Source organism: Lepidothrix coronata, unplaced genomic scaffold (genome assembly GCF_001604755.1).
Source record: "Lepidothrix coronata isolate B3197 unplaced genomic scaffold, Lepidothrix_coronata-1.0 Scaffold37, whole genome shotgun sequence".
Lineage (NCBI taxonomy): Eukaryota > Metazoa > Chordata > Aves > Passeriformes > Pipridae > Lepidothrix > Lepidothrix coronata.
The window spans coordinates 4,975,395-4,994,615 of NW_016690217.1; the positions used below are offsets into that span (position 1 = coordinate 4,975,395).

Below are 19,221 nucleotides of genomic sequence, written 5' to 3' on the forward strand. Positions count from 1 at the left end.
GCTATAGTGGGTATTAGTCTGTTCAAGAGTGTTCTTGCCAGGATTTTGCCAGTAATGGAGAGCAGAGTAATACCATGGTAATTTGAGCAATCTGATTTAACACCTTTCTTCTTATACAAAGTGATGATGACTGCATCACAAAGGTCTGATGGTAGTTCGCCTAGTTCCCAACAGCGCACCACAAACTCATGAAATTGGTATGGAGTGTGAGGTCCCCATGTTTCCAGACTTCAGGTGGAATTCCATCAACCCCAGCTGCCTTGCCAATTTTCACCTGCTGTATGGCCTTGAGGGTTTCTCCTAAAGTGGGGGCAGTATCCAATTCATACTTTACCGGTTGTTGTGTGATGGACTGAATTGCTGAGACATGGACTACACGGTTGGTACTGAAAAGAGTCTGAAAGTGTTCAGACCATTGATTCAGAATGGAGGCTTTATCTGTCAGAAGCATTTGCCCATCAGCGCTGAGTAGAGGGCTTTGTACCTGGTATGTAGGCCCGTATGCTGTTTTCAGGGCCTCATAGAATCCTCTGTGATCACCTGTATCTGCACATAATTGAGTTTTTTCAGCAAGATCGATCCACCACTTGTTCTGGATGTCAGGAAGTTTCTGTTGGAGCTTGCTGCATGCGAGATGAAAGGCTGTTTTTCTTGCGTGACAGGAAGGCAGTGCAAGGTGTGCTTGGTGGGCAGTTCTCTTCTTCCTCAACAAGTCCTGGATCTCTTGATTGTTTTCATCAAACCAGTCGTTGTTCTTGAGGGAGAACCCTAAGGATTCTTCAGAGGATTGCAGGATGCTGTTTTTAATATGGTGCCAAGTTGATTCAGGGGAGGAATCTGCAGAATCTGTGGAATGGTTTTTGAGCCAAGTTTGAAGGTTTGCCTGGAATCTGTCTTTCACTGTGGCTGATTGGAGATTGTTAACTTGGAGTCTCCTCCTTGGGATACTGCCCCTTTTGGGTTTGAATGTGAGATTGAAGTTGAGTTTACAGCGCACAAGCCGATGGTCTGTTTGGCATTCTGCACTGGGCATCATGCGGGTATGGAGGACATCGCGAACATCTCTCCGTCGCACCAAGACATAATTGATGAGGTGCCAGTGCTTAGATCTGGGATGCATCCAGGTTGTCTTCAGACTATTTTTCTGCTGGAAGATTGTGTTAGTGACGGTGAGCTGTTGCTCTGCACAGAATTCTAGCAGAAGTCGACCATTATTGTTGCAGCTTCCAACACCATGTTTGCCTAATATACCTTTCCATGCTTCAAAATTCTTACCTACTCTGGCATTGAAATCACCAAGGATAATGATCTTATCATCTGCAGGCACTTTTTGGGTAAGGTGGTGCAGGTCAGTGTAAAATTCATCTTTTTCGGCAGGGTCAGCTTGGAGAGTTGGGGCATATATACTAAAGAGGACGACGTGTTGGTTGTTGTGGAGTGGAAGGCGTAGGGAGATAATTTGGTCAGAGTGACCTGTTGGCAGATTTTCGAGTTCGGGAAGAATAGAGTTTTTGATCATGAAGCCAACTCCTGAGAGATGCCTTTCGGTTCTTGGTTTACCTGACCAAAAGAGAGTGTAACCGGCACCCTGTTCTCTAAGGCTGCCTTCCTCATGGAGGTGGACTTCACTGAGAGCAGCTATGTTGATGTTGAGACGTGACAGTTCATGGGCAATTAGGGCAGAACATCGCTCAGGACATCTGCGATCCACAGAATCGACCATGGTTCTGATGTTCCAACATGCTAGAGTTAATTTAGGTACACCTTTGGAGGCAGGTACATGCCTTTGTCTTTTGATCTTTGTGCGACCGCATTGGAAGAAGATGCCCGTTGGTCCGCAGTTAACCAACCGTGTGAAAGTGGAGATGAGCTTTGTTTAGGCCACCTTTTCTAGGCCCCTCTCCGAGTGGAGCAAGCAGTGCTGTCCTTGAAAAGGCTGCTTGGTCATTCAGGGTGCTGCCCCAAGAGACTGTCATCTCCGGTCAGTCTCTAATGACCAATATCCTGAACCGCCTGCATGCAGGGTTGGGTCTGCGGCTTCCAGTGCACCTTTCACCTGCCGTTTCGACCCTCGCCCGTCGCTACAGGACTTTTTGCATGTGGGTAAAGCCTTCAAGCCTGCGCAATGGAGTTTTAGGTGAGATGCAGTATGTGCGGAACTGAACCCACCCTTTAAACCTGAGGTTCATCTGCCAGGGCTGAGCGAGCTTGGACGGTGGCAGCGAGGTCCTCAGGACGTAGGTTTGATTAGAGTGACCTTCTCTTAGATGGTCACTTCTCTTAGCCCCTTATGGGGCTAAGCGAGCTCCATCTGCCCGGGTTTGGGATTAGAGTTGTCCTTCTCCTAGGATGACTGCCAGAAGGCTAACAAGCTCATCCTGCCCACAGATGTATTGTATCTGACCCTGCTGTTTTGACCCGTCTGGCATGGGTGACCCTACCGAAGGTATGTACCATCGCCAGCATAGCTCGCAACCGCATAGGGGTACACAGGCTACGTTCCTGTTAGAACGAGGCCACGATTAGGACTGCGCTAAAGGACAGAGAAGTATTCATTCAGACTTATTTTTCTTTTCCCTAGGACTACTGTCTAGTTTTTTTGTGTTCTGTTACTGTTTTTGCCAACATACATATATCTTTTAATAAAGGGTTGTTATTTCTTCTGGTTTTTTTCCACACTTCCTCTATTAAAGCCCCTTAATTTTGAATTTACAATTGCTGAGAGAGAGGAGTTTGGTCTATCTCATAACTCATCCTCTTTAGCAAACATTCCAGTCTCCTCAGACTGAGACACCTCTCTAGAGAGGATTCTTCAATTTTGTGTTCTTTCTGCCACAAAAATGAACTGACAGCATTAGAACTATGAAGCTGTTGGTTCTCTCCTGTGAAACGCAAGGAAACAAAGATTGTCTGTTCTGCCACTGCTTCTAGCTGTTGAACTTGTCTAAAGGAGGAACAAGTTTCTCGAACAATTAATGTGGAACACTGTGGAAGGAAGAAGGGAAATGAGGAGAAGGGTGGGTGAGACTGAGAGAAGAAAATAAAAGTATGTAAGGCTAGTCATTGACTACTTTCACTTATTTTTTTAGAAATTAACTGGGCAAGTTGCTTTCTATTACTATCTTCCCTTGTACTTCCTCAAACTCTATATAGACTGCAGCATTTCAGTTTACTGTGCGCATAAAAGGAACAGATACCCATGAATGTGAGAAGTATGATATTCTTTCTATTATCTACTACAGCCTTTTGCTGTTTGTCTTGGGGTTTGGCTTTTATTTTTTTTAATAAGAATCTGAATAGACTGATCTCTTCGTATGTGTTTCCTAGCAGTTCAACTAATGGTTCCTCAGGTAAAATCAATAAAACATAATTACAAATGTGTACCTGCATGAACTGAGAGTACTTTTCACTCTTTCTGAAGGAGAAGTTTAGCATTTTGCTGCACACAAATAAGATCTAGTAGAAATTATACTTATGTTTTCCAGAAGTACATTTCACTGGAATAACAGCTCTTGCTCCAAATTACATGTTCCAGAGTGGTGCTCCCCAATAACTTGAAAAGTGCATTTTCCCTTCAGTATTTTTGAAAGTACTATCTGCAACAATGAGTCATCAGTTACTGCAGCACAACATACTGCTCTTTTCAAGCACCTGCAGCCCTCTAAAAGAGATGTAGATCTTTTAATGATATATATAATTCCCTGCAATGGCTCATTGCAAAAAAAAAAAAAAATCATCTATCTTGCTTAATGAAACTACATGTGAAAATGACAGTCAAATCTGATACTTTTATGTGAATCTTAAAAATGTTAATGCTAATTTTAAAAATCTTGTCTTCATTTTCACTTACTTGGTTCAGTAGAATATAATCAACTTCATACCTGAAAGAGTATACCATTATAACTTTTTATAGTAGCTTTCATGGAGTATTTTGAGGGTTAAAATATTGGGTCTAAAGTATTAGCCTTTTTAAAATGCTTTTTGCTTGTTTTCTCTCAGCTTGCCAAAGTTGCAGCAACGTACAATTTAATGTAACTAAATTCACTCATCTGAGATTTGGTATAAACTGCAACTCCAAATAAACACATCTTACTAGCACAGCTGGAAATATTTCACTTTATAAAACTCATATTCCTCGTTTTAATAAACTTCGACAATTCAGTTTAAGAAACCAACATTTTACAAATAAAATGAATCAGATAAAAAGATTATTCTCTCATTTGAGGTTACTTTTTTGTTACCTACTCTTCTCTGAACATAGATATGTACCTACAAAAGTTATCCTGACTTTTTTTTTCCTGATTTTTTATGTGATTGATATTGTAGGGAAGGCATTGTTTTCCTAGCTTGTTAAAAAACAGTAAGTGGCAAAAACTGCAATTCTCTCACCTGCTTAGGTGTCACCCCAGGCATGCGAATGTCCAATGCAAAATCTGACAGACCAAGTGAAATCACTGGCTGCTCACTTCCAAGGCATTCACTGGAAAGAGATCTGGTTGTATCTTTATATCTTGGAAAGAAAGAAAAAAAATTTTTTTAAATATCAATTTTTGTTATGTTTTTCTAAAAAGAAGGGTCTACAGAACTACTAAAGAAGTTTGACAATGCTCAGTAGTTCCAGGAGTGATCTGAAAATTTCACTCCTTCATGAGCTGAGGAAAACATCATAGTTATCCAGTACTTACTGAAGTAGTTCCTTTGAGCAATCAGACAGACTAGTTTGGGAACATTAGCTGAAAATGTAACCTATCGTCTCATCCTAATAATTGTCTGAGTCACATGGATGTCCAGATAGAGAATCAATTCACTGTAAAAGGTCAGGTACTGTTAATAATTCAGAAGAGTTTTGGAGTTTTTTTAAGCCTATGTGTCTGATTTATAATTGTATACAGATTAAATCTAAATTATATGCAAATGGAAAACTTTTAATTGAAACACTATGACATTTATAGCAACTTCTATGCTACTTTGAGTAGCAAAGTAAAACTTCAGCTTCACCTGAATATCAAATTCTGTACTGAATGCAATACAGAAACAAATTATACAAAAAATGTAGATCACTGTAAAGAACTTAATGGTAAGACATCAGAAACATGATGTAACATTGTCATAAGTTTTGAATATGTATTTCATGTATAAATAAATACAGAAGCAACATGATAAATACAGTACCAATATAACTCACAGTAAAACCTTTATTCAGGAGCTGAGAGGCTACTTCTCTTGGCCACACTACATTAAAGTTTACCTATGTGATTTTGCATTCAATCCACCCCTAAATTTCCCAGGATTGCTCAGTTTTAACTTAGTTGATACCTTCTTGCTAAAACATCATTTTATACTGCAAGCTAACTCAGGCATCTGAAATATATTTACTCTCTGTATAGTCTCAAATACACCTGTTAGTGTTATCTAAAAAAGTTCTGCTTTATTGTGTTATCATCCTAAATTCACCTTTAATGAGCAACCTATGGATAAAACATGAGATTCTGTCTTCAATGTGACAAGAGTGCCATTTCAAAATTGCAGAGAGAAAATTCCTAGCAATGAGCAAAACCAAACAAATACCATACACATTTTAATCTAGGACATGCTTTTTCACACTTTTGTAATACCGTGACTGCATGCATTCAACACATAACATTTTCCTGCATAACTCACCTCTTGAAGACCGAAAGCGGGCTTCTGAAACCCAAGCAGATGTTTTGAAACAGAAGAAGCAGTATTAGCAGGTTATTAACGAGGCCAGCCATGTCCACCCTGCTGTTTCTGGCCTGATTAAGTGAGCAGAAAAAGGGCAGCGTGGTTCTATCGGCTGTGATCCTGACAATTAGGCGGCAGCAGCAGCAGTATCATTTCACCACTTCATTATTGTGTGCTCTGCGGGCATCCTCCAGCTGCTGACAGACCATCTGTCTTGGAAGGTGATGCGCTGTAAATCAGGAAGGTGGATGATGCTATGTTGTCTCTATTATTAGCTGTAAAAAGCTGTTGAAGAATCTTCCCTTGCAGACAGATGACACTGTACTTCTGTCCACTTAGGGAGCTGAAAAAGAGTGGTGCTACTGGTGCTTTCTGCCCACGTTGTCCAGTTAAATCTGCATGTTCCTTATCAATCCACAGCGCCGGAGACGTCAAGTGGCATCACAGAAACCAGCATCAGTCATCCTTCAGAACCTGTAAAAATAGAAGCAGATAACACATTACAGCACTAGTTCTTCAGCAAATCCCTGTTGAGGCATTTTAATACATTAGTGAGTTCTCTCATAAGCTTTAGCCCAATCCAAGTAAAGACTGCACTGGTTCTATTGATTCCTCCTGTCCCTCCCCTTTGCTCCATACAGGGTCAGAAACCGACACATTCAATACTGATAAACAAAAAGTACTCTCAAACATATTTCAGATGATAGGAAGAAATATAAAAACCTCCTCAGCACACAAAGCGCAAAGCACGGAATATTTCACACATAAAACCACCAGCACAGTGTGGTCTATCAGCAGCAAAAAAACGGCCAAACACTGACATAGCAAGAATCAAGGTTTGCAAATTTTATCAACTATCACCAAATGTTTCTGCACATATTGCAGGTTTGGAGAATACTTTTAATTCAACATGTAATAAACCCTTATGTCATTAAGGTATCTGTTTCTTATGCACTTTAGTTACTTCTAATATCCATTTCAGAAAACTTATATCTACAAATTATTTTTGAAAATACTGTAACAAAAACTATTGAGATCAGACTACTTACATTAGTTAAGCAGTTTTCTATCCTTTCACATACTGAGGTCATATCAGCATAAACCACTACTCTCCTTCCTGCTTTAACTTCAACTGTTCCTCCCTATTCTAGTCAGCACAATATTTAATTTCAAATTTTTAAGGTTTTTTTCATAATTATGCTAGAAAATCACATTCTGTCTTACTGAAGACGTATAGTAGTTTTTTGTGGGGTTTTTTTTGAGAATTCCAATTTTGGCAGAAGGAAACTGTCAAGTCATAATGAAAAATCTTTAACATGTATTATGTATTAATTCTTCTAAGATAAATACTAATAAGAAAAAAAACTCCCAAGCCCAAACATCTCCCAGCCCCTGGAACACATAGTCAAAATACTGCTATAAGGATGAAATAAAAAAGCAGGATTCTCACATGAAACCAATTAGAATCCATGTATTTTAGGAAAAATTCCTTCCATTTCAGGGCACATGGACCAAAAAGGCTTCTTTTAAATCAAAAGTGCTTAAGCATACAATAAGAAGCCACACTGGCTAAACAGCGACAGAACTCTTTGCAGGATTTAAAAATCTGATCACATTAATCATCATTAAACTTGCAAATTTTATTCACTGAAGGATGGCACAAAAGATTCAGTCACAAACAACTAAAAATAGACTTCATATTAGTTTTCAGCTTGACAAAAATATGCCAAAGCTGTCCAAAACCACTTATGCAAGCAGATGATACAATCTTAATTCCTTTTTTAATGTAAATTTTCATGTCTCCACTTTTTGATCTAAACAATTTTCACTAGTGAACTATACAAAGCTGCAAGTCATAGCATTGCACAGGACTGTGCTTATGATGAAAACCAAAATCATTTAAAAACAAACAAGCAAAAAGACAAGTGTGACATGCTGACATGCTTCACAAAAGTCAAGACAACTATAAAAACAGAAGGCTTCATTACTTTTACTCTTTAAGGTGTATCTACAAAACAGTAGCTGTTCAGTGTCTTTGTAAACCATCTGACTAGAAGTTCTAATATATTTTTTATTTGTATTATGCAACAAATTGTGTCTTTTTTTTCTAGACCATACTGTAAATGCACTTGACAAGCAAGAACTCTGAAGAACAGACGCAGAAAAAATACAGTGAGTTTTAACATATACAGAATTACAATATTCTGATTTTGGTTTTAATATGAATATATATTTTCAAGTGACTAGAGCAAAAAACAAATGCTTAATTTTTGCCGGCTTTACCAAGTCTGAGATTGGTTACATCAAGTCTGCTACAAACATCTAGCTGGTACACAATTAATAAAGGAAATTTATTTTATATAAAGAAAATAAAGGAAAGGAACTGAGAAACTAGATCACTAATAATTCCCCTTCAACTGAAATATGAAGTTTTCTTTATAAGTTTTCAATTCTCACTAGAGAACACACTTTAATGTTAGAGGAATATGTGACAATTCATGGCTTTTAGAATGCCGACCATAAGAGTGAGGAGAAGAGTAATACTCTGAAACAGTCTAAAAAAGCAAAGAATTTAAATCTCTAGTGAGAGAAATACACATATGCCTAACATATGACAAATACACATATGCCTAACATCTCTACGTTCTACTTAAAAACAGTCCAATTTCATCCCCAAATGCTTTTTAAGTTTTATCAGCTGGATGAATATGAAATGGATGAAAGTTTAATGCATCTGGTACTTCGGATTAGACAGCTGCACAAGCAAATTTTACATTTAGAAGAAAAGAAGAGGGAAAAAAAAAAGGCAGCACTATCTTGAAGCAATTTCAATGTAATTTTAGGTACCATGCAACACAGAAGGATATGAGATAACAAGGGGAAAAAGTGAAGACGAGACATTCAATAATAAGATTACACAATTACTTAGGTTCATTTTGTGGACATCTAGATACCACTGTTATGTTTTCAATTTGGGTAAGAGATCCCAAGGGAACAGAAGTAGTGGAGTAAAATGACATAATTGATGACAAAGACTAGAATGAAAGTAGAGAAAGGGAAATGGAAATTGGATTGGGCAATGTAAGCATGGTATTTTATCCCACATGCCCCTCCCAGACATAGCAAAAAACAATTACATAAAACAAGACAGTAAAGAAAAACAAAAGCAACTACCATGAAGATTGAAGGGGGAGGGGAGAGAAGGAGACGAGGGGAGAGTGGCCAAGAAGCTGAAATTCAAAATAGAATAAAAAATAAACAATATAACAATTTAATGTCACACAAATTAGAAGTATGTCTTTTGAAAGAATAGCAATTAAATTATTAATTTCTAAAAATCAACTACAGAAAAAGAAAGCTCTGTATTAACCACAAGTTCATAAAGCACACTATAGTAATCTCTTTCTTGAGTTTAGTCACTAGAACATTTTATGTACAGTATCAAGTGAACAAGCCAGAAGCAGAAACCACACCTTTAATCATCACTACCTTTGAAGAAAAAACAAATTAGAAGATGATTGAAATTTATGGAGATTAACATGCAACTCTAACACAGATCATAATTTCTCATAGTTTAATCCATTTTCTTGCTTCTTATGCATTGAAATCATGAAAATTAGCAAGGATTACTTGAGCTCTGTCTTCAGCCAAAGCAGAGTCCTCATTTGTTTTAGGCAAAACATCATGCTTAGGCAACAACTGGGTATACAAACAATATTGAGTTCAACAAATGAACTGCAGCTAGGCCTCCAACTTGAAGTACTTTGCTTCTAATAACACAGGATAATCAATATGTAGTGGGATCAGCTTATGGATTCATTAATGCACTAAATGCAGCCACTTAAGACACTTCGGTCAAAGATGCAGAGAAAAATGTGTTTGGCAAGAAGCTGTCAAATTAGACAACATCAATAAATCCTCAATATCAATAAAAAGCATCTCACAAAACAGGTACCTAGTGGTTGGGAGAGCAGTTGCCAAAAACAGAGGTATATAATGCAGATGACCAGACTGGGACAAGTGACTGATACACCAGATGGTCATGCTGCTACCCAGAGAGATCTGACAGGCTGGAAAAAGGGGCTGACAGGAACCTCATGAAGCACAACAAGGGGAAGTGCAAAGTCCTGCACCTGGGGAGGTACAACCCCAGGCACCAGCACAGTCTGGGGGCTGCCCAGCTGGGAAGCAGATTGGCAGAACAGGCCTTGGGGGTTCTCATGGAAACCAAAATGAGCATGAGGTAGCAGTGTGCCCTTGCTGCAGAGAAGGCTGTATTGGATTTACAAGGCAAGGTTTTTGTAATGGGAAGGCTACAGGGAGTGGCTTCTGTGAGAAGCTGCCAGAAGATGCCAGAAACTGTCCAAGAGAGGCAGTGCCAGCCAGCTCCAGGACAGACTCACCACCAGCCAAGGCCGAGCCCATCAGTAATAGTGGTGGCACCCCTGGGACAACAGATTTAAAGAAGGTGAAAAAGTTACTGCACAAGAGCAATTGCAGCCAGAGAGAGGAGTGAGAACATGTGAGAGAAGCAGTTCTTCAGACATCAGGGTCAGTGATGGAGAAGGGAGAGGAGGTGCTCCAAGTTCTGGAGCAGAGATCCACCTGCAGCCCATGGAGGGTGAGCAGTTGGATGCCCAAAGGAGGCTGTGAACCCATGGGAAGGCTGTGCTGGTGCAGGCTACTGGCAGGACCCGTGGTCCCATGGAGAAAGGGAGTCCACCCATGACTGGAACAGCCTGTTCCTGAAGGACTGCAGCCCATGGGAAGTATCCACATTGGAGGTTTGTGGAGGACTCCCACAGGAAGGACTCCACACTGGAGTAACGGAAGGAGTTCTCCCCCTGAGGAAGAAGGAGCAGCAGAGACAGTGTGAAATGAAGTGACTGTAGTCTCCATTCCTGTTCTGCTAAGGGGGAGAAGGCAGAGAATTCAGGATTAAAGTTAAGCCTGAGAAGAACCAAGGGGTAGGGCAAAGGTGGTTTTAAGATTTGTTTTTATCATTATTCTGCTACAGTTTGACTGGTAATAAATCAAACTAATTTCCCCAACTTGAGTCTATTTTGCCTGTGATAGTAACTCATGAGTGATCTCTCTACATCCTTATCTTGACCCCTGAGCCTCTCATTATACTTTCTCTCCCCTGTCCAGCTCAGAAAGGGAGTGACAGAGAAGCTTGGGTGGGTGCCTGGTGTTCAGCCAAGGCCCACCCGCCAGAAAGACCAATGGTATCTTCGGCTGCATTAGCCAAAGCATTGCCAGCAGGTCAGTGAAGGTGATCCTTACCCTCTACTCGGTGCTGATGAGGCTGTGTGCAGTTCTGCGTTCCCCAATACAAGAGAGACATGAACACATTAGAGAGGTTCCAAGCAAGTGCCATGAAGATGATGAAGACACTGGACATCCCTCCTATGAGGACAGGCTGAGAGAGCTGGGACTGTTCACATCAGAGAAGAGAAGACTCAGAGGGATCTCATAAAGGTATAGAAATACCTGAAGGGCAGGTGCAAAGAAGATGAAGCCAGGTACAGGGCTTGTTCAATATCTTTATCAGTAATCTGGACCAGGGAATCAAGTGCCCACTCAGCCAGTTTGCAGATGACACTGAGTTGGGTGGGAGTATTGATCTGCTGGAGGGCAGGAAGACTCTGCAGAGGGATCTAAACAGGCTGGATTGATGGGCCGAGACCCACTGCATGAGGTTTAACAAGCCAAGTGCCTGGTCCTGCCTTTGGGTCATAACAATCCCAGGCAGTGGTACAGTCTGGGGGAAGTGTCTGGAAAGCTGCCCAGCAGAAAAGGACCTCCAGTTGCCCACTGTAGTTGTTGGCTGCCTTGTATTTTCCTCTGCATTTGTTCAGGAAGATGATGCCGTCACCCCTGCCCATCTCAGCAGTATATTAATTTTTCATCAGATTAACTGGTCAATGTGCCAGCAGGCAGCAGCTGGTCACCTCTCACAAAAGAAAAGGTGTAAGCATACAGCTGGGGCTGTAAAGGATCCCCTTGTTTTGGCAGCAATCCACACTAGATTTGGTATAATATTAAAAATAATTACTTTTAATATTATATTTTAAAATTACATTTTAAAATTATATTTTAATATTTAAAATACTTTAAAAATGAAAGTGGTAAGTTTTAAAATAGACTTTGATTCTTGGTTTAATTTATAAATTAATTTATATTTTGCAAATTCCTGTCTTCTGCTACCAAAACATTTTTCAGATATGAATACTCAAAGAAGGAAAATAAAAAAGAGAAATATGATTGGTCTTAATGTTTTTATGAACCTTCTCCAAAATTTGTTCTGCTGCGTATAAGTACAGTGAATATTTTAAAAAGAAATATTTAATGATAAGAAACCTCTTGCCCACTCTATCAGAGGAAGCACAGTATTTATACATTCAATAAAGAACTGTGACTTGAATTTTCCTGTATTATAGAAGTGAAACTCGATTCATCCTAACAGGATTTATTCTTTGAATGCTTTCCAACATTCAACAATTAGACATTGTGTATTTTTTCCTGCTTAACTAAAAGTATAAAATGACAATTAAGTTCAACTTAAAAGAATGGTTCATAAGGGCAACAGAATCCATAAAAAAAGTTGAATGCCTGTATATCTGAACTTATTTTGAGAGATTCTGATGACTTGAAAAGCATTTTTTATGAGTTTCCTACTGGGAAAGTACGTTCTACTTACTATCTTAAGACAGACTATCTGTACCAAGAAAAATCAGTAAAACAAAGTCCTTCAGATGCTCTGTCAATTCAGTAGATATGGTGAGTTTTACCTACTAGACAGCACTTTTTTTGTTGTTTTGGGTTTTTGGTTGGTTGGATGGTTGGTTTTTGGTTGGTTGGATGGTTGGTTTGGTTTTTTGTTTTGGGGTTTTTGTTTTTTTGTTTGGGTTTGGGTTTTTGTTTCTTTGTTTGTTTTTGGTTTTTTTAATGAACTGAAGTTTTATACAGAGAAAATAGAAGGAAGAAGGAGAAATAGAAGATGAAGAACTGTCATTCATGCTCAGCATCTCCCTTTCGGAGATCAACATAGGCACAATCCAACTTGCATGTTCCTAACTGCTATAAAGAGAAATCATAAACTCTATCATCCCAAGCCATAAGCAAACCCTGTTCACTAAACAATACAGGAAACTTCAATTGCACTTAGTAGGCAACTCATACAGCACTAGCAGTCATGGAAATCACAAAAAAAGAAAGTAAGGAAACAGGTTAATGTTTATGCAAAATAAAACCAGGTACATTATTTCCAGGAGGATTGGGAAAAGGAGTTTATTGTCCTCTCCTAACTTATAGAATATATAGAAATTAAAACCACCCTTAGATTTTTTTTGTGAGCATCATAAAATGTATGAGAAAACACAGAAGAACCAAGGCAAGCCAAAAAACCCTCACAACTCAAAAGTGTCAGGGTTGCTGTCACCCCAGGCTCTAAGCTCTACAGACAGCTGCCATACTCAGCATTTCCAAGATGACTGAAAGGGGCAAACTTAAAAGTTTAAGCAGACTTGAGTTTGTCAGATCAGCTTTTGGAATTGTTAATTTTCTAACACTGAGTGAAAACAGAAGAAAATGTGTAGGGAAAAAAAAAGATGCAAAAAAGATTTAACTGCTACTTTACAATGTAATTAAACTTACTAAGCAGCCCTTGCTTATACAGTTCAAGACAAGATTTTTCCTCATTTTCTCCATCGCTGTACTGTTAACTATTAGGTAGAAACTTGTTTAAGAATGAGGAATTGTACTTTTTTTTATTGAACAGAAATATGTAAGCAAACCACCAAAAACTTCCTTTCCAGCTCATATTAATACAAATGTTCTTGCATTAGTAAAATATCAGGAGACCTCAAGCAGAAATTTACTTTTACAGCCTGAAACAAATGCATAAAACTGCTTGAAACACTCCCTATTAAAACAGTATCATACGAAACCTCCTCTTCTTCTTTTGGGAGTCACAGACATTTTTTCAAAAGTCTGAAGACACAACAGCATGTATTAGTTTTTTAATAGCATTTGGAAAGCTTTTATTCACAATAAATCACCTTCTAATCCTTCTGCTTTGACCAGGTATCAAAACAGGCAAAATTTTCTTGTCAGGGAAGATCAACACTTTTTACAGAAAGACAACATCTTAGCAAACTGCTAATTTCATAGAATGAAAAAAATTAACGAGCTGGATGGTATTAATTACTTGCTTAAAAGGCAAAAAGCATAAGAAGCCCCTGCTTTCATTTAACATCCAGATCACTATCATTAGCACAATGTAATAAGAATAAAAGGCCACTGAAGTGCCCTTTGTTTTCCCTCTGTTATGCAAAAATAGAAAATATTAAAGGAAAAATGTTTGACGGAGTTAGGATTAGCCTCCAAGGATACAGCGGATGAGAGATCATTTCAAATACTTAAGTTCAATTACACATTACATATGAACTATGAATTAAATTCATTGCATGTTCCTTCACTAAGGTCATCAAATCAGGGTGGGGTAAGCTGCGGGGGGGAGGGACTTCTGTGAGAAGACACCAGAAGCTGCCCCCATGTCAGACAGAGTCAGTTCCACTCAGCCCCAAGATGGACCTGCTGCTGCCCAAAACTGAGCCTGTCAGCCAACACCGGTGTGCCTCTGCTGTAACATATTTAAGAAAAGGTAAAAAACACTGCACAGCAGCTGAGAGAGGGGTGAGAATAACTGAGAGAAACAACTCCGCAGACACGAGGGTCAAAGAGGAAGGAGGTGCATGAAGTGCTTCAGGTGCTAGAGATGAAGTTCCCCTGCAGCCTGTGGTGCACACCATGGTGAGGCAGCTGTGCCCCTACAGCCCATGGACGTCCATGGTGGAGCAGAAACACATCTGCAGACCACGGAGTGCACCATGCTGGAGCAGGTGGACGTACCCTGAAGAAAGCTGTAGTTCCAGAAAAGGGGAGAAGCTCACGGAGGACTGTCTCCCATGGGAGAGACCCCACAGTAGAGCAGGAAGAAAGCATTATGAACTGCACAGATCAGGGGGGTGAGACTAAACAGTTGAGAGTGAAGTTGAGCCTGGGGGAAGTTGGTTGTAGATGTGTTATTTCTCCTTATCCTATTCTGTTTAATTGGCCATAACTCATATAATAGAATATCCTGAGCTGGACAGGGACCCACAAGGATCACCAAAGTTCAACTCCTGGCCCTGTACAGGACTGCCCCAAGAATCACACCATGTGCCTAAGAGAGTTGTCCAAATGCTTCTTGAACTCTGTCAGCCTTGGAGCTGTGACCACTTCCCTGGAGAGCCTGTTCCAGTGCCCAAACGCCCTCTGGTGAAGAACCTTTTCCTAATATCTAACCTAAACCTCCCCCTGACACAGCTTCAGGCCATTCCTTCAGGTCACTGGTCACCATTGCTTACTAATAGCTTTATATCCTTCTTATGTTGTGTGGTACCTAAAACTACACACAGGGCTCGAGGAGAGGCCATCCCAGTGCAGAGCAAAGCAGTACAGTCTCCTTCCTTGCCCAGCTGGCAATGGTTTGCCTCAGGACATGGTTGGCCCTCCTGGCTGCCACTGCTGATTCACATCTAACTTGGCATTGACCAGGACCCCCAGGTCCCTTTCCACAGCACTGCTTTCCAGCACTTCATCCCCAGTCTGTACACCCAGGGTTTCCTCTATCTCAGGTAGCAGAATCCAGAACTTTCCCTTGTTGAAGTTAGTGATTGCCCAACCCTCTCACTTGTTCAGGTCTCTCTGCATGGAGACTCCTTGTCTTCAAGGGAGTCAACAGCTCCTCTCAACTCTGTATCATCAGCAAACTTACTTAGTGTACCTTCAAGTCCTCTATCCAAGTCATTAATGAAGATTTTGAAAAGCACTGGCTGTAAAATGGAGCCCTGAGGAACCCTAACTAATGACAGGTGGCCAGCCTGATGTCACCCCACTCACTATAACACTTTGTGCCCAACCTGTGAGCCAACTGCTCACCTATCACATGATGGATATATTTATCTAGTGATCAAGGGGCTTGGTGGACATGGTGTCTAGCCAAGGTCAATGCACCACATATGGCTATTAGTCTGTTTTAAACTAGTTCATTCTAACCAAAATCCATCAGGGTGTGACTAGGTGAGCAGCTGAAATCAGAGAGCACAGACAACAGGTGATGGAGCACAGCTGTTGCTCAGAGTACCTGTGACTACAGCCGTATTACACCACTGTGGAACCCTGCAGGTTGCTCACTGTCATCAAATAGGACATTCCTTTCTCTCCTCTCTTCCTCTTTCTGCCCACTGCAGAGACAGGCTGGCTTTTCTGTCAGATTACTGAGCTGGAGTGGTTCCTAAAGGTACTAGATGAACATGAGCACTGGAAAAAGGAAAGAAACACCACTGTGTAGCTAGGAGCCAGGACAGCAACAAGGATGGGAAACACTTCTAATGTTAGAAAACTACCAGCTCTCCTTGGCCGTGCAACTGTAATGCACCTTTATGCCTGTTGTTCTACAAGTGGTGTTTGCTTGTTCTATACACAATCTTTATGAGTACACCGCAATGATTACTTCCACAGTTCCTATTTGCTCAACAGGACACTGGAATGACCTGCCAATGTAAATACTATCCAAGGCAACCCCCCACACGCACCCTCTGGAAAAACCCACCTAAATAAACCTTACTAAGTAATGAAAGGTATGGCTACTAGAAAGAAAAATGAAGAACGTTTTTTCCTCCCCCTTGAATTGCATGCCTCTTAAAAGCCATTCCAGGTAAAAACATGGAATATCTTCCCATATATCCGGCCTAAGCGATGTACTTAAATTGATATTTACAATATCGTATCTCCATAAAAATCACAAGCAACTTTAATTAATGAAAATAATTCAACAGAAGTTTCTTAGAGTTCATTATAAAAGTGATGCCCTGGTCTTTCTTTTTTTCAAAATGGCTCAGATAACAACTTGAAAACCAACTCAATTAATGTAATTTAGAGTTCATTAGCAATTGAGCAACATAAGATCCATACTAAAAGCAGATAAATCAATTCTCAATTATTATAGCCCTTTTTATGACAAACTTTTATCTAGTTAAATACATTTTCAAAACTAGTATCCATGAAAGTAAAAGAAAGAATTCTGTAAACATCAAAATAACACTAGAAATGCAGCACCTCTAGAGACACAAATTTTCAGTATCACAAAATGTAATAATGCTAACACTCAGGTAACTGAACACAACCAAACAGATGAGTATTTCAGTAGAACAGGTCTTAATTCTGTGTGGAATTTTCAGAAAGTAAATAGCTAAGTACAACACAATTACCTGCGATTACACTGGCACTAGGTTTTTCTCTGAAGTGTCTGTATGCAGATGGAGTAGAGCAATAGTATATACTAGGACACAGAAGGATAACCAAGAAGCAGCCCAAATTTCTTTGCTAGAAGGCTCCATTACACATGGAAAAATAAGAGTAGTTCACAGGAGAAAACTGAAGAAAAACTAAGAACACTGGGAAGTGAAGAGTAAAGGAAAGAAAAACAGAAATCAAAACCAATGCAAGAAAGAGATGCTGAGAACATACTCTATGAGTTAGCAGAAAATGTGCAACTCCATGGCAAAGTCAGTAGAAAAGACTCCACACCAGAGCAGGTGAACATGCTTTAAAGGAAGGTTCAGACTGGGGAGACCAGAGCTGGCTCCTGGCAGGAGCTGTGTTCTGTGAGAGGTACCCATTGTTACTCAGTCCCTCAGCCAAACGAGGAGTTGTTCGGTAGAGGTTCCAGAGGAGATAAAGGTCTGAGCAACTAATGGGCCAAGGACTCTTCTAGTTTTATCTGTTCTCTGAAAACTCACACAGGAGCAGAGTGACCCAGTGAGCATCCATGCTCATGAGCTCGGAACACCAATAATGCAATTAACACATGAATAGCGAGTGGCTTTTCCAAGACTCATTTGTCAAGGAACAAAGAAAATTATGGGCACAAGGAGCCAGTCTCATGAATACTTTTCCCATTGTAAGCAACCTGATTATGAGTAAACCACTTAATCCATAAATACGACAGCCTAAGTGAGCCGCCTTTGAGCTCTCTCTGCTAGGCAGTGTGGCTCCATAGGGGTTATCTCCCTTGGAGCTGGGCCACCTCTCAAGATAAAAAGAGAGACATTTTTACCAAAGGTAGGTCTTTGTTAAGCGACTGATACTGCACATATCCTTGTAGCATGATAGCTTTGATTTGTGTCTTGGTAACTTTGAATCATTGTTCCAATGATTGTGCCATATAATAATAAGAGTGAACTCTGCCATCCAATTGTAAGTCACAGTTTCACAACATCTTATTAATACCACTTTTGCTAAAATCTCTGACAGGGGTTCATAAAGTGAAATCAACCATTCACAACACTCATAGAGGAGCAGGTTTTCAGGAAGGACCTGTGGCCCTGCAGGAGACTCATACTAGAGCATTTTGATCTGGAAGAACTGTACCCTGTGGAGAGGACTCACATTCTATCAGTTCTTGATAGATATATCAGTTCTATATCCCACAGTAGAGACCCCAAATGGGAGAAGGGTAAGGGGAGGAGTTCAACGTTAAACCCTAGGGGCTGGTCCAAAGGGTGGAGATTGCTAATGGAAACACCTTTAAATTGTTGTAACCCATGAATTGAGTTGTATGTTATAGGAAGTGCTATGGCACAGAAATTCCCTGAATCAGCAGCAGACAGGCTTCACATGAGGCAGTGCAAGTGCAGCTGTGACCTGACCTGAGCTGGCTTTGGTGCCCAGTTAACTCCACACGACATACCACCTCTCCTGTTCAGAGTGACCACCACAACAAATGGAGCCCAAAGTCATGGACTGAAAGAACTTGGGACATTTATGGGTATTTTACAGGGGTAAAATAAATTCGTCCATAGATTAGGGATCTGTGAGTATATCAAAACACAGTAAGTGGTGTGTGTGTGGACAATGAGGATATAATGGGTAACATAAGACCTGAGCATGATATATACAGTATGGAATTGAGGGAGGAGAGGTGTGTGTACTGATTTTGGCTGGAATAGAGTTAATTTTCTTCAAAGTAGCTTATATGCTTTAAAAGAGCTATGCTTTGGATTTGTGACCAAAACAGTATTGAAAACAAATGGATGTTTCAGCTATTGCTCAGCAGTGGTTACACAGAGCCAAGGCATTCCCTACTTCTCATACCACCCCACCAGTGAGGAGGCTGGGAGGGGACAGCTGACCCTGACTGATCAAAGGGATATTCCATATCACATAAGGGAGGACTGGGGGACACCTGGAGTGATGGCATTTGTCTTCCCAAGAAACCATCACCTGTGAGCCCTGCTTCCTGCAGGTGACTGAACACCTGCCAATGGGAAGGCAGAAATTAATTCCTTATTTTGCTTTGCTTGTGCATGCAGGTTTCGCTGTCCCTATTAAAGTGTCTTTATCTCAGCCTATGAGTTTTCTAATTTTCTTACGACTGTCTTCCCTGACCAACTGTGGGGTGGTGAGACA

General features: G+C 40.3%; 1 protein-coding gene across 15 annotated transcripts in view; it reads right to left on the reverse strand.

The window, feature by feature from the left end:
* The window catches only part of PAM (peptidylglycine alpha-amidating monooxygenase), a 125,479-nt gene that overhangs the window by 69,618 nt on the left and 36,640 nt on the right, over nucleotides 1-19,221 (reverse strand). For all 15 annotated transcript variants that reach the window (XM_017812590.1, XM_017812602.1, XM_017812601.1 and 12 more), the window contains exons 2-3: nucleotides 5,662-6,177; nucleotides 4,390-4,510 (exon numbers count right to left, since the gene is read on the reverse strand). In XM_017812590.1, coding sequence (XP_017668079.1) covers nucleotides 4,390-4,510; nucleotides 5,662-5,753 — 213 coding nt within the window. In that variant the 5' untranslated portion in view covers nucleotides 5,754-6,177. The remainder of the gene's footprint in view (nucleotides 1-4,389; nucleotides 4,511-5,661; nucleotides 6,178-19,221) is intronic.